The 13,903-nt window shown below is 36.7% G+C and overlaps 1 protein-coding gene across 1 annotated transcript; it reads right to left on the reverse strand.

Moving 5' to 3' along the window:
* Window positions 1-7,237: 7,237 nt before the first annotated feature.
* On the reverse strand, window positions 7,238-10,218 carry LOC102805998 (epithelial sodium channel subunit gamma-like). The gene is made up of 4 exons (XM_006814554.2): window positions 10,033-10,218; window positions 9,754-9,905; window positions 9,203-9,291; window positions 7,238-7,416 (listed from the first exon to the last, which is right to left on the reverse strand). The coding sequence occupies exons 1-4, from the start codon at window positions 10,216-10,218 to the stop codon at window positions 7,238-7,240; spliced, it is 606 nt and encodes a 201-aa protein (XP_006814617.2).
* Window positions 10,219-13,903: the final 3,685 nt, after the last annotated feature.

Genomic DNA, 13,903 nt, shown 5'->3' on the forward strand with positions numbered 1-13,903 from the left:
AAGACTGTTTTTTTTTTTTTTAAATTTATGTTTAATTATTTCTTTTTAATATACATTTTCCTTTTCTTTATTTCATTTTATTTAAATTTATTATTTATTTGCAGACAATTTTTGGAAAGGTTTTCATCGTCAAAGCCAACTGGGATCTGATCCAATGCCTATATAAATAACGTTCGAATCTCGTATAAGCTACAGCCAATCACATCTGGCCTACTATATTGGCCGACGGCGTACTTTTTGGAGTAAATAATTAATAAGCAGTTACAATGTACAGGATAAATATCTTGGTGTGTAATGTCTGTTTCATTGTGAAGTCAATCATTTCATCGCAATCATGAAGGTTGGCCAGGGAATAGGTGTGGGTTATATTAAATGTAGATGAGCTGCGAGAAAGTGTCAGTTTCTCGCTTTGGTATTAACATTTTTGAAATTCGTTTTTTCAGTTTAGCAATACACTACGGGCAATCAATTTATGACTCATAATAAATTAATAGAAAATTACTAGTATATTTTTTATTTACGAAAGAGATTCCACGGCATTTTACATTTTTTTCATTACATTGAATATTTTTTTTTTCATTTCCAACAAATTTGTACACTTTTTGATGCATCTTCGCCAGTCAAGGTTCGTTTATTCGGTCATCGCTTCAAAATTACACCTAACACTAATAATTAAGCATAATTAACTAGAATAGAAACAAAAACTAAGTAAATCACAATGATTAGAAAACTGTAAACAGCTATAGTAAACAATACACAATTAAATCTCAAACTGATTTTAAATTGTATAACGGCCAGCAGCACATAGTGTCCACGCTGAATATTGGAGCAAAACAAATGTTTTCTGATCATTTGCTATATGTTCGAATATAACGAAATATATCAATCACAAGTACATAACAAAAATAAACAAAATTTTGTTTTGAAACTGTAAAAGGAAAATAAATATATAAAATAAAATATACGCCGTACAATACATCAGATTTTAATCAGATTGTGCACCATCAGTTCAACAGTTTTTGTTTTCATTAATTAAAGTCTGAATTAGAAGACGAACCTGGTGAACAAAATTTTAGAGAAGCCAATAAATAATAATCAAAGAAAGCTTCCAAAATCCTATTGAGTATTGGAGACAGGAAGTGCAATTAAGGAATGCTGTTATACTATATTAGAACTTCCAATGTTAATCTCCAATTTACATGAAGCAATAATTGTATTAATCTCATGCAAAAATTATGTCTTATTATGACGACAGACTTGCCTTTTGTCTGAGATATTAGTTATGTCTCCATTATAGCACTAGTTGCATGTCCTTATCTGTAACAGTGCTTGAGATATTACACTTATGCATATTAATGTGACCAAATGAACCCATTATACATAGTGAATAATTAATATACTGGGTGTAAGTTTCATTTTCATTAGATATCGGTGAACAGACACACGCACGCAGAGGGGGGGGGGGAGAGAGAGCGAGAGTTCTGTTTAAATGTCATGTTCTCGTGTAATGTCTCATGAGAGTTGTGACGTTACGTTAGTAGAATTAAAATCGACGTCGTCATATCAGCAATGGCAGCAAAAGGCAAAAACGTCTGCTAGACACTCGGTTTATTTTTATTTGTTGTGTGTAGAAATTCTGTTGAAGATGAATCAGAAATTGTTCTAGATTACAGAAACACAATAAAGAATATAATAGAAATGTATTGCGATCTATCCAATGAGGGTGGATTGAAGAATCTCCTTGTCTACTGCATGACAAAACGAACGGGTTATTTAATTGCAAATTTTGTTACGATGCCAACCTGATAAATGTGCTTACTTCCGGAAAGTCAGAAAAAGTGCAAAATAGAATGACCTAGCAGAACATTCAAACAACTTAAGATTCTATTCCTGGTGAGCCACAAATTGAAGGAAAGTCGTTGTTTACATCACTGGAAATCAGAGACACTGTCAAATTCAAAATGAAATTTTCAAACACCTTCAAGAGTGGTTTCCTGATGGTAGACTGATGGATTCCTTCTGTGTGCTAGGTCCACAACATATGCCTGTCCAGTTTCAACTGTCCGTTGTGAGAGGGATCTTCTTAGTACAATTTAATTAAAACAATACATACAAATTTATCAATAGTTCGTTATGTTAATGATCTTGCCATGACTTCTGTAAAGGGGCCTGACATACAGTTTCGATTTTGATGAAGCCTTTGATGTCTGGATCAATATCAAGGACAATTCTAGATAATTGCACAATTCACGAGTATGTAGGGTATGCACATTTCTTCCAAATGTTCGATCACAATCCTCGTCTTCCAGTAGGGTTCGTATCTAATTATCAAAGTCAAATGAAACGTTCTGACTTTATACAAGCAACACTCGAACAGGTTAAGCCAGATAGACTAAGGCAGAAGAAGAACTACAACCTCAAAACAAACTCAAATCAACTACTTCCAGGCGAGTACTTGTCTTAAGAAACGGCCTTAGTCACATAACAAAGGGCCAGCAGTCCATCGTAATGCGCTCAAACCCTGCTCATACCTACTCCTCAACACTAACATTAAGCCCAGAAAACTTTAGACAACCAATCGATCTATCACTCTATGGAAGCATTTCAGCTAACAACTTTGATTCTGGGGAAGATGTAGTGTAGTGTAAGTTGATGTCTGCCCAAAGTCTCGGGTATTGGAATATGGGAAACCATCAATAGAGGAGAAAATAAATAGAAGACCAAGTCGATGTGGCCTTTGCACTTTTAGAACACACAAATGACACCAATAAAAGAATCTACCTCACTCGATGCTTAATGGTATTTCTTGCGGTACAACGTAAGCCAGAAATAGATGTTTTGATGGCACCTGTTAGAGGGCGCATTTGGCATACCGCATTGGCTTGTGGTAGTGTATTGTGCGACTTGGTCAGTGTAGGCGTTTCCACGTCACTGCCAACAGCTCGGCAAATGTGTATCATTTCAAGAGCTCTCGGCAAGCACGTTTTATTTTTTGATAAATTAGAATGTATTAGGTTGAAACCCGGCACCCTCCCTCAGGCGCATTCAGCATGTGACGAGTGTAGATTTCCAGGCTTTTTTTATTCCTTCATTGTATTTTTTTAGCTCTGGTGTTTTCTACAAGGCTTTGTGCGCCGGTTACAGGGCACTTGGTAGTTATTTATACATTGTATTATTGTACTGTAAATAATGATCATTGATAAATGGCTATTCGCTCGATGTAGCGTGACAAGACTTTGAATATTCGGGTGTACCTACTTTTTTTGTTAACCACCTAAGTTGCTCAGCAATCCGCTTTTTTAGTATTTTTTTAAATAACTTTTTTGAAATGTAGTTATGTACAACAGATTTTCTGAATTTACGATGCTATGAAAAATAAGTTTGAAAAAACTGAAGGTACCTTGAGTCAAATCGATCCCAACTTTTTATAAAATAATACTTTAACATGGGTTTCTGTGGCAACAGATCCAAAATAGTAATTTTTTTCGACAGTTTTTCTTTTAACAAAATATCTCGACAACATATCTCGTCTATATCAACAACAAAACGTGATACAATTAGTTCGCTCTTATATATTGGATAAGTCGAATTCCCACAAACGATCTTAGTGCAGGAAACACTGCTCAAAAGTTAATTATTTTAAAAATAATGTTCTTTTCCACATATGTGACATTTCATGGATTGAGAAAATGATAAAACTAAGGGGTACTATTCGGCTCGGATAAAATTTATGTAAACAAAGGAGTGAAAATAACATGATTTGTATGTTTTGTGAAATTTAAACATTCAATTTGTTATCCATGGGTAGGAAACGTCTCAATAATTAAATTGTTTATCGATGACATAGGGCAAACAAATGATACATAGCATATTGCAGTGTACTTTAAGTCTAGAAGTATTATAAAAATGACATTATTTAAAATGAGTTTTACATGTTTTCACTGTGGCCTATGGATACCACTGTTAAAGTCCACGAATACTAAAACAAATAATTATTGCGCAAAATACTGCCACTGATTATATATACGGTAAAATATGTCAAAAACACAAGAGCAGCATTCTATCAAAATATGAAATCATGTCGAACACGCAATGTACTTAAATGATGACGCACTGCAATGACGTAGTAGAGCTGATATACATACTCGTACATGTAGTGTCTGTTATCGGGATCATATACTTACTTGCAAGAAGGAGGACATGTATCCGTGCAGCCTAGCTGATTTCTGGTGTGTTGGTTCGTGACACCTGCTTGACACGTTGCTGCAATTTCCAAGATTGGTTTGTGTTAGTTGAAATATACGCTAAAAAGAGTTTTAGGCAGCCCTTCTGGACTGGCGTCCACGCGCTACAGGAACACATATTTTTTGTTCTTGGTCTAACATGTATACCAGTGAATTAGCGTGTGTTGTTATTGTCACGGTTGCCTAGGACGCAATGGCCGCGTATGCGACCCCCAGAGTATGGTACACTTAATATTAAATGTTGACAAATATAATTGTTTATGACAGAGCATTTGAGCGTTGCTGGTGCACATGACATTATGTTTGACGATTCGATGTGGACTTTTTAGTGAGTATTGAATGACGAACGAGACTGAACAAGTATGATGGACAGAAATGCGACGTGACGTAAGAGCTCGCAAATATTAGATTTACTTACTACCACCGGATACCTTGCTGCACATTTCGACATCGGCTGAATGTGGTAACATTGGTTCATAGCACAAACACGTATCGATCAGAGCTTGTTGTAAACATGAACTGAGACGCCTGTAATATATGAAATGAACGCAAAAACGCAACATCACAAACATATTTGAAATTTCTATGAAAATTTTCTCCTGGCTCTATTATCCTGAATACATTGACAGAGATTTTCTTCTCACTTTCTTAAAAATGAACATATCCCAAATTATAAAACAACAAAATCTTAACATCTTAAATCTCTGGCTCTAGTCCGCTATAAAATGTGCCTGAAGAAATTCATTTTGAATCAGATTTTTCGACGAATAGCTCCGTTGAATGAACTAGTGTTTATTGCTATGTGTAGGACAAATCACTTTTCATCACTTTGACACATTGAGATGAAAACGAATTTAATCACCTTTTAAATTGGGATACATACATATAATGCTTCACAATGTAAGACATTGATACACACGTACAACTTGAATGAAACATCTCTGCACAATACCCAATTCATAACCACGGTAACAATTTATTTGTGCATGTTGTCAAATACGTGCTTTACAGAAATTTTACAGCGAGAACACAATAGCTTTACCGCTATCGTCAGTTCTCATAAAATGATACGTAATACAATAATAAACTTATGTCAACAAAATCGCCAACCAGTTCGCAACGTTCTGTACAGTCCCTACAATTCGCTGACCACGAGGCAAGTATAATCAGCGATGACGCAATGGCGTCGCCAGAGAACACGGTCACCCTCAGGAAATCACAACTACTCCCGATGATTCTAGGCTCTACGATCTGATGTACGGCAAGTTCCTTGAGCCATACGTTGCAAAAGATCACTCACCGCCTATCGTTCAGTTCCTGGGTCGCATCAATACGGTCATCGACGAAACAGTCCAACGCTGTACATCCACAAATTTGGTGCAAAGCAAGTTCGACAGTCACTTTGATTTCTTACGGGAGTAACATAAACTCGTCCGTGGGCTGCAACACCCTGAACTCAGTTCTTTCCTAGCTTTTCGTAGGCCGACTTGATGCTTTCCGGAACACGTTCGTGTTCACGGTTTCAACACAATCCCGCTTTCGGCTGCTGCCATCTTTGTCTCTGTCCTGCCTCTTCTTCTCTTGCGCGCGGAGTGGCGTGACATCCTGGGACGCGCCAATCACTGCAGCGCGTCTCAACAGGCGTCAATCATGAGACCAAAACTTTTCCATGACGTCACAAATACGGGTTACCATAATAAATAACGCACGGTCCCGTGGTAACAAGAAATATAAAGAAAACTACATAGATTTAAAGAAACAGTAAAATTACCCTGGTTTCAGTTTCTATGGTGAAATTATTTTTTCGCTTTTCAACAGATTTCAGTGTGGTCAAAAGTCAAAATAGTTTTGCCAGGATTTACAATTCTACCTTCAATTACGCTATCGCGTGCTGAAGAATCGCGTGAGTGGCAAAACTATCGGCGGACGCCCGGTGCGGTTCTCCCCTGGATTTTGGGGTGGAAATGATCATTTGTGTTACTAAAATGGCCAACAATCTAAAAGATGGGAGTTAAAAAGTTCAGCTCGGCTGTGCAAATGATATACTTCAACTATGGGAGTATCTCCTTTACCGGGAGAGACGCGACGAACTTTCAAAATAGTATCATAGCTTGTAATCTGAATGCTTAAAACGTGTCTAAACGTATCATAATAAATGGTTATTGCAAATTTCCACCAGGAACCCTAGGGCTCTTTATCCGCCGTGAACTTGGATACTCATTGAGATGGTTGTAATGTTGGCAATGTTGGCGACATTGATTCCATCCAGTTATGTTAAAGCAAAGACATTAGAAAAAGATGTCTTTGGTTAAGGTCAAACAGTCTTCGCTACAGATTGTTGAAATTACTGCAGCTTTGTGAATAGTGGAACATACTCAAAAACGATTTCAAAATATTGAAAACAGGTACAAATATTTTCTCTTTCGAATGCTTAGCAAGACTAAATAAGGCAGTCATGGTGATGAATTTCCGTGTTATGCACTATATTTAATATTTTACAAAACAGTAATAGGTTTAAATTTCGGAGTGTTACAGCCATTTTAATTATGAGCATTAGCAAAATTCTTTGTCAGTGGATGGTTATGCAAATTATCAATTATCAAAAGAATGCGTGAACACATTCATCACAGTCGTCCTGCAACACATCTTTGAGTTTCATGTCATCAAACAGTGTTTTCACGCGCGCTGTATACGTCGCATGGAACTGTTGTCTCGTCGATTGTGAATATAAGAGTATTAATCGGTAGTTTTCGGATGTTGGCAAGAGTGAGAACATTTGTGAGAACATCTTGGGGGATGGGGGGGGGGGTTCTTGGGGTCCGGACCCCCGTTGAAAAATGTATTCAATTTGTTTTTGTATAATATAAAAAAATCATTAACTTAGTCTGGCGATTTTAAAGTTTGGACCTCCCCCCCCCCCCCATAAAAAAAATGCTCAACAAATGCAAACCAACAGGAACCAAAACTAAACACGGAATTGGCTGTTAATATCATTAAAGTACACTCACCAGTCTCACTCCTATTGACGTTGAGAATCCTGGTGGGACTTCAATACCCTGCTCTTCGGGAAATGCGGCAATTGAATGTGGATGGACGAAAATAACTGCTCTGGCGTTTTCGGTATAATCAGTCAAATACTCGTCCTGTTCTATAAATAACGTCAAAGTCAGACCTAGAGAAATAAGAAGTTACAAGACAATAACAATAATTTAAAACTCACTTGTCGACAACAATGTATTCCAGCATTGGATAATTCATAGGGAGTATCCCGAAACAGCGGCTAGAACGTTGATGTTTTGGATATTGTCAGTTCTATGTTGTTGAGCACTCGATTCCTTCTGTGCTTCTCTTCAAAGAAATATATGGGTAACTGACGTGGGAGTGATTATTACAGGTGTGTTGAGCCCCGATGTACCTTGAGCACCTCAAATTGAATGTTCTCCGAGACTTCAACGATTCATATAACCACCGTCCCGTGTTGAGGGACGGTAATATAACCAATTAACCAGGGGTAATACTGCAAAGCATTTACATGAATTTCTCTATATTAATATCAGAGTTACTATTATTATACATGTAATCATAATCTATATGATTTATTATACACTCTTAATGCAGTGAATTCCATGGAAACATAAATATTTGAAATAACTAACAATCGCGGGGGTGGGGGAGTGGTTAACGGGTGCATAGCAGTATCTCGGCCAATGATTGAATGAAACCCATTCATTAGTAATGTGCGTTACCAAACGGCTTATATACTAGTAGCTAATGAAAGTCTATCCTTTGGATTTGAATCAAGCGCTAGGTTCTTTCTTCCATATTTTTTTTTTATAAATCCGCATAAAAAATGATTCATGACATTCAATGTATGACGCCCAAGACCGCTTACAATATAGCTGGACCTTAATTTAATCACAATCCCTCGGAGGGACTTTGATTTAATGCAACAAAATGTTTGGTCTCTGGCAAAAGTCGAGAGTAAGTATGGCTGACCATCCATTGCCTAGGTATTCTGTCATCACTTGAATGAATGTTGGGTTACATTGATCGTTAGTAAATATCCATTGAAAAGTGAACGGTATTTGGCTTCAGTGCATCAAAGCACTCAAAAGCATCGGCTGTTACAACACATATCCGACAGAAACTACATGTAAACAGGCAGACTGCTAGGGGCAATACAGCTTACAGGTAATTTTGGGGCAACTGATAGCACTCGCACAACTAATAGATAGAAACGCCATACTAGAGGCACTGAAGGAAATCGAGTAACTGGTTTATTCTAGACTGTCGACAGTACCGCTGATCTAATGGGTATTTTTTCAACTATAACGATTTTTCCAAATGCCGCAGTGCCTTTTCTTCAAATGTTAGTTATATTCATTGCTATTTATATAACATATAACGTGGAGTCACTACGCAGCACGTTCACTTAGTACGACCAATCTCCCTGTGCAATATCGTAATAAACGTTACGTACACGCATGTATTAATCCGCTGCGTCATTTGTTGGCAGTTGGCGTTATTTGCATTCAGTTGTTGGCTACCCACTCAAAACACAGGCCATGGATTCTGCTATTATAGTAAAATTAGTTGAATCGGTGATAGTGCAGGATCTGGGACTGCGTTTATATGTGCAGATTCGAATATAAGTAAATATTTTGTTTTTCTCCATAATGTGAATAAAAACATATAAATTAGTTAATTATGGACTAGTGGATGACGTATTTCATTAGTCCAAGGACTGGTGCACTTTAAAAGGATCTGCAATGATATTTTATAGGTATGTAGATGTATCTATGCACGAAAGAAGCTTGGGTAAATATTCAGGGGAAGACACGAGTGTCTGTAGCAGGCCTACCTTGATACTCCAAAAATAGTTTGATCTAATGGACTGGAACTCCTTTACACGTAGTATGGTAGGAAATATTTTGTTCAAGCGAATACATACAATGTACCCCTTGTAGGACCAGAACGGACGGTCGAGAGGATCTCACTGTCGTCAATACAATTAACATATTTGGAATTGAGTACTGACGTAAAGTTACTGTAAATAAAATATTGTACATAATATGTCAATGAATGCGATCACAATGTCAATTTGCGTGGCAATTTTGGCGAACTCAATCAAATACCAATAGCAAACTATATTAATTATTACCAATCAAAGACAAAAAGTGTTTGTTGCATGTTCATCGCGAGTCTGGAGACGCGTGTAATGTACAAATTATCAATATTATCTTTGCAAAACTTGCCTAGGGTAGCCAATAACACTAAGCTGGTTTACCATAATTTACCGCTGCTGCTGTCCAATACACTGTTGTTCAGGTTGCTCACATATACTGTTGGATTTTAACTTACTGTGCATTTTAAATACGAGAAGCCACAATTAAACGTGCAGGTACCTATATCATATATGATATAGCATGTAACCATCTTAGGAACACGGGCCGCATATTATGTAATAAATACGTATGCAGTTGAGCACTTTCCGCCATTAAAAATATACCCTTGAATGAAATCTTTGGATTGGTGACCGACTGATTTTCTTAGACTTGGATCTAGTATTGACATGATTCTGGTAATATTCATCTCGGCTGCGTACTCGTCCTCGAACCCATCGAAGAAATTTGAATCGTCGTCCCAGTCGCCATCAACAGGCTGTCATGGAGAAAATACGTTATTAGCCAGAGACGCAATTATAACGGGCAACCTACTTACTAATATGTCTACATCACCGCCATCCCACTATGACTAAGGTATATATACAATCAATGACATTACTCACAATTTTGACATTCCAGTCAAATTCTGAAGATTGGCTGTCATCCGTGGTATCAAAATCTAAAAATCTCAATATCTCTAAATATTCCGTTCCCAGGTCACCAAGCTTGGATTGCCGTAACGGATTTAAGTTACATATCATGACAGCTGGAAATGGAAGTCCTCTAAAAACCACAGCGATATTGTACATCACATCCTAATTAAAGTATTTTTCACTTCGAGCGAGCCCTGCCAAAGAAATATTCCCCACATAAGGAAACATATGACGTGCTAGATTAATCGTACAACCAACGACGTCGCTGCGGTGAATTGACCAACACCGTGAGCGGTTGTTCTCTCCCCGAAATCTACCGCTACAGCCTTGATGTAATATACTTTTTCAAATCAGCAAACAAATTGTGAAGTTTTGTCCACGGCAATAACATCTTCTATGACTGAAAAAAGCAACAATGTTTATAATTACCATAACAATGAGCATGGGTTGTGTATGATGCGATTGGGGTGAGGGACTCTGTATGGGGCATGCCTTAGAAAACGAGTTTATGCTTTAATTAATTGGGGTTTAATACGAACTGGAATTGTGTCTCTTGTGTAGGTCATGAATTGTCGGCTTTTAGTTTCCAAGCTCGTAACTCAGATGACGTGTGACAATATGTTGTGAAATACGCATTTCCTGTCAGAAATTGTTCGAAATTGAAATAATGTAAACCCACAATTCGACCATACCGTATGGTTCTGTGTTAGTCTAATCTAGTTGCTTTGAATATGTGTCTGTAATTTGAACTTTTTACTTGTGAATTTTCGTCTTCTGCAGAGACTTCAACGAAAATGGCTTCACTTAAAGAGTGGTCTCGTCATCAATGCTGCATAGTTTTCAATAAATACATTTTGAATAAATAAGGTTAATGACAAACACGCTAATCACATTGTGCAAACGGATCATGTGCACAGCTTGTAAAATGAACCATGGTTTAAAGTAGCAAGAAGGGGATTTTTTTTATTTTTTTATTCATTTTTCAAAAATCGAAAAAACTAGACACATTATCCCAGCTTTTCAAAAGATTGAAATTTTGGTAAGACGCTTCTCATTATTATTATTCAAGACTTCGTTCGAGAAACACGATCATAACTTTGCGCGACATTCTATTAAATCGCTTATTTATTTCGTTTTATTTTCTAATTCAATATTCTATTTTAATAACACAATCATTCACACAAATGTACACACATCAGTTTGTGACACAAACTGAACCAGCTATACTTGTTTATATAATTGTCTGTAAAACCTGTATATTTTACTAGTATTTCACTGTTATTTATATGGGTGAGTTCATTACTCCAAGGCCAAGCACATTACTTAATCCCCTCGAGTCATGGAGTTTGTGGGTTCGATTCCCTCAGCCGACTTTTTACCCGGCAGTATAAATCAAAAGTACAGCCCTTCGTTCCTTTCAAACACGCGCGCTGTTGCCGTCGTTGTCAGGATATATAACCAAGTGTATATTAAGTGTAATTTTCGTTACTCGTCTCATCTCTAAGGACTACTTGTATTTTACCGGAATTTGTACTACAACAGTGTTTCGGTTATTGGCAAATTGACAACACATCATAAGCCACAGGTTAAAAATACAAGTTCGAATTCAACTATGACAACATATACTACCGGTAAATCCAGGACGGAGCGAAACGACCACTTGGGGGGGGGGGGTAGTCGCCAATGCCGGTTACAGTGAGTGCTCAGTTTGAGGTAAAGTAACAGCTACAGTTTCCAAAAAAGCGGTACAAGTTTACTCATGCATACACTCTGGTTTCTACTACCCCCTCCCCGCCATAGTCACGTAGTAATATGATTTGTTCAGAGTGCAGGCGATCTCATTGTGAACGTCACAGCGAGGTATTGTTGAATAAGCTTCTTCTTCATCACGAAAAAAGCATTCCCGACCATGATTTTGTGTGAAAATCGGCGCAAACAAAGATCTATTATAACTACTTTAAACATGTCAGGCGACCTTTGAAGAATACAACGCCCTCTACCGGCTTACTTTGGTTTAACGTGTCCATGTTTTTGTGAATACGTATCTTTTCTCCGAGTTGATTCGTTCTAAAACTAACACAGATCAAATGTATTATTGACATTTCACAGAAAATAAATTAATAAGATTACATAATTTCACAACATGCAGAACTAAATTAATAATGACATTTGATTTTACATGTTTAACATTACTGTTGTAAAAAAGGCTGTGATAATAAAATAAATACAATATTTACTAAATGGGGGCCGCCATCTTGAATGACGCATACAACTAAATAAGATACAAGTTGTGAAACGCGTTTTTCAGATTCCTACAAATCAGGACACAAATACCAATCTTTCACAAAAATACGGTCCGTTGGGATTATATTAAGCCAACCGATAACAACATTCGGCCTAATTTGTCGTTTTTGTGTGGAAAAATCGCTTGCATGCGAACACCTAATCACGCTAAGAACATAGAACACTAAGCCGGGGTATTTGAAACCGAAATTGTCATCTGAGCGTTTGACCGTCGCTGATTGGCTGCTGAGCTGGAATGCGAATTTTTAGTTTCATTGCCATATGGTATAATATTATATATACTATGGTAGTACATGTATATACTATTAGGTGGGTTTTGGTGAGTTAGTTGAAAGCAGCGTAGAAAATATTGCCAGTAGTGTCCCACCTGGTCTGTGCAACTGGACCAGGTATGTGGCGTTCAGTTTGTTCACGTAACAATTAGAGATAAAGTAGGACAGTACTATGTTTGTGTATTGACTGTCGTCTTGCATTACAAATTTATTTCCAAATTTTGTTTATTTGTTGTTTATTTTTAACATTGTCACACATGTTATGGTTTTATTTTGATTATTTTAATAATTTTAACTATTGTGTGTGGTAACCAGTAACAAGAATAACAATGTCTGGACCTTTCAGTCTTCAAAATTGTATATAGGTTGCTGACCATTCCTTGTCTATCTTTTTATTGTTTCATTAATGTCATTTCTTGCGGCTTCTTGGTCGTAGGTAACAAACAGGCGATTTTTGATCGTCAAATTAAGTCCATAAATGTTCGATATGGCTGTATTATACAATATATGCGGGTAATATACATTGTTTATTAACATTAAATTGGAAATTGTGTTGTGTGATGTGTGTGAAGAACATCATCCCGCTGTCGTTAATTATCACTTTATATATAATAACATATGACGGACACATGGGTGAAATCAAATATTGCTAAACGAATTTATTGTTATGAGGAGAGCGCCCTCAATTAAACCATTTACTCATAAATATGCAAATGGCGCATAGAAGGCCCTAAGGTCTTAACAGTTATTTTCTATATATAAATATATATAAATTATATATTATATATAAATTTGAATTTCCAAAAAATATACACTAGTCTTGAATGTGCAATGGTTTCAATAATGAGATACAGATGTGTTATTCAATTGTATTTTCCAGTTTTCAATGAGTTCTGATTCACAATCATGGTTAGTGTAGTATATGACTTGTGTATTGTTGGAGCTGGTCTTATCGGTTCTGCTGCAGCTATTATATCACCATCTGCTAAAATATGCTTAATTGGACCCAAAGAACCTCAGGTAAGTTGTTTTTATAAACCTATGTACTGAGCACAAATGGGAGATCAAAGGTTTTAATTTGATGTCTGCCTTCACCATATCATATCTTTTCACATCTTGTTATACTAATTTACCAATATATCATATCCATTCCCAATATTGGTTTAGCAATTCAGACACATGATTTCCATTCACAATATTGGTTTATCATTCAATTCTATTAACAAACCAATTCATTACTGGGTAAAACCAATCTATTATTCAGT

The sequence above is a fragment of the Saccoglossus kowalevskii genome, chromosome 13 (assembly GCF_978046115.1).
Source record: "Saccoglossus kowalevskii chromosome 13, keSacKowa6.1, whole genome shotgun sequence".
NCBI lineage: Eukaryota > Metazoa > Hemichordata > Enteropneusta > Harrimaniidae > Saccoglossus > Saccoglossus kowalevskii.

Bases quoted from the DNA above. Each gene is read 5' to 3' on its own strand.
- LOC102805998 (XM_006814554.2), bottom strand. From the start codon at position 10,218: ATGTACAATATCGCTGTGGTTTTTAGAGGACTTCCATTTCCAGCTGTC. The intron at 9,906-10,032 runs GTGAGTAATGTC...TCTCCATGACAG, and splicing joins TTGACTGGAATGTCAAAATT to CCTGTTGATGGCGACTGGGA. The intron at 9,292-9,753 runs GTATATTTTTAA...TTTTATTTACAG, and splicing joins TCCAAAGATTTCATTCAAGG to TAACTTTACGTCAGTACTCA.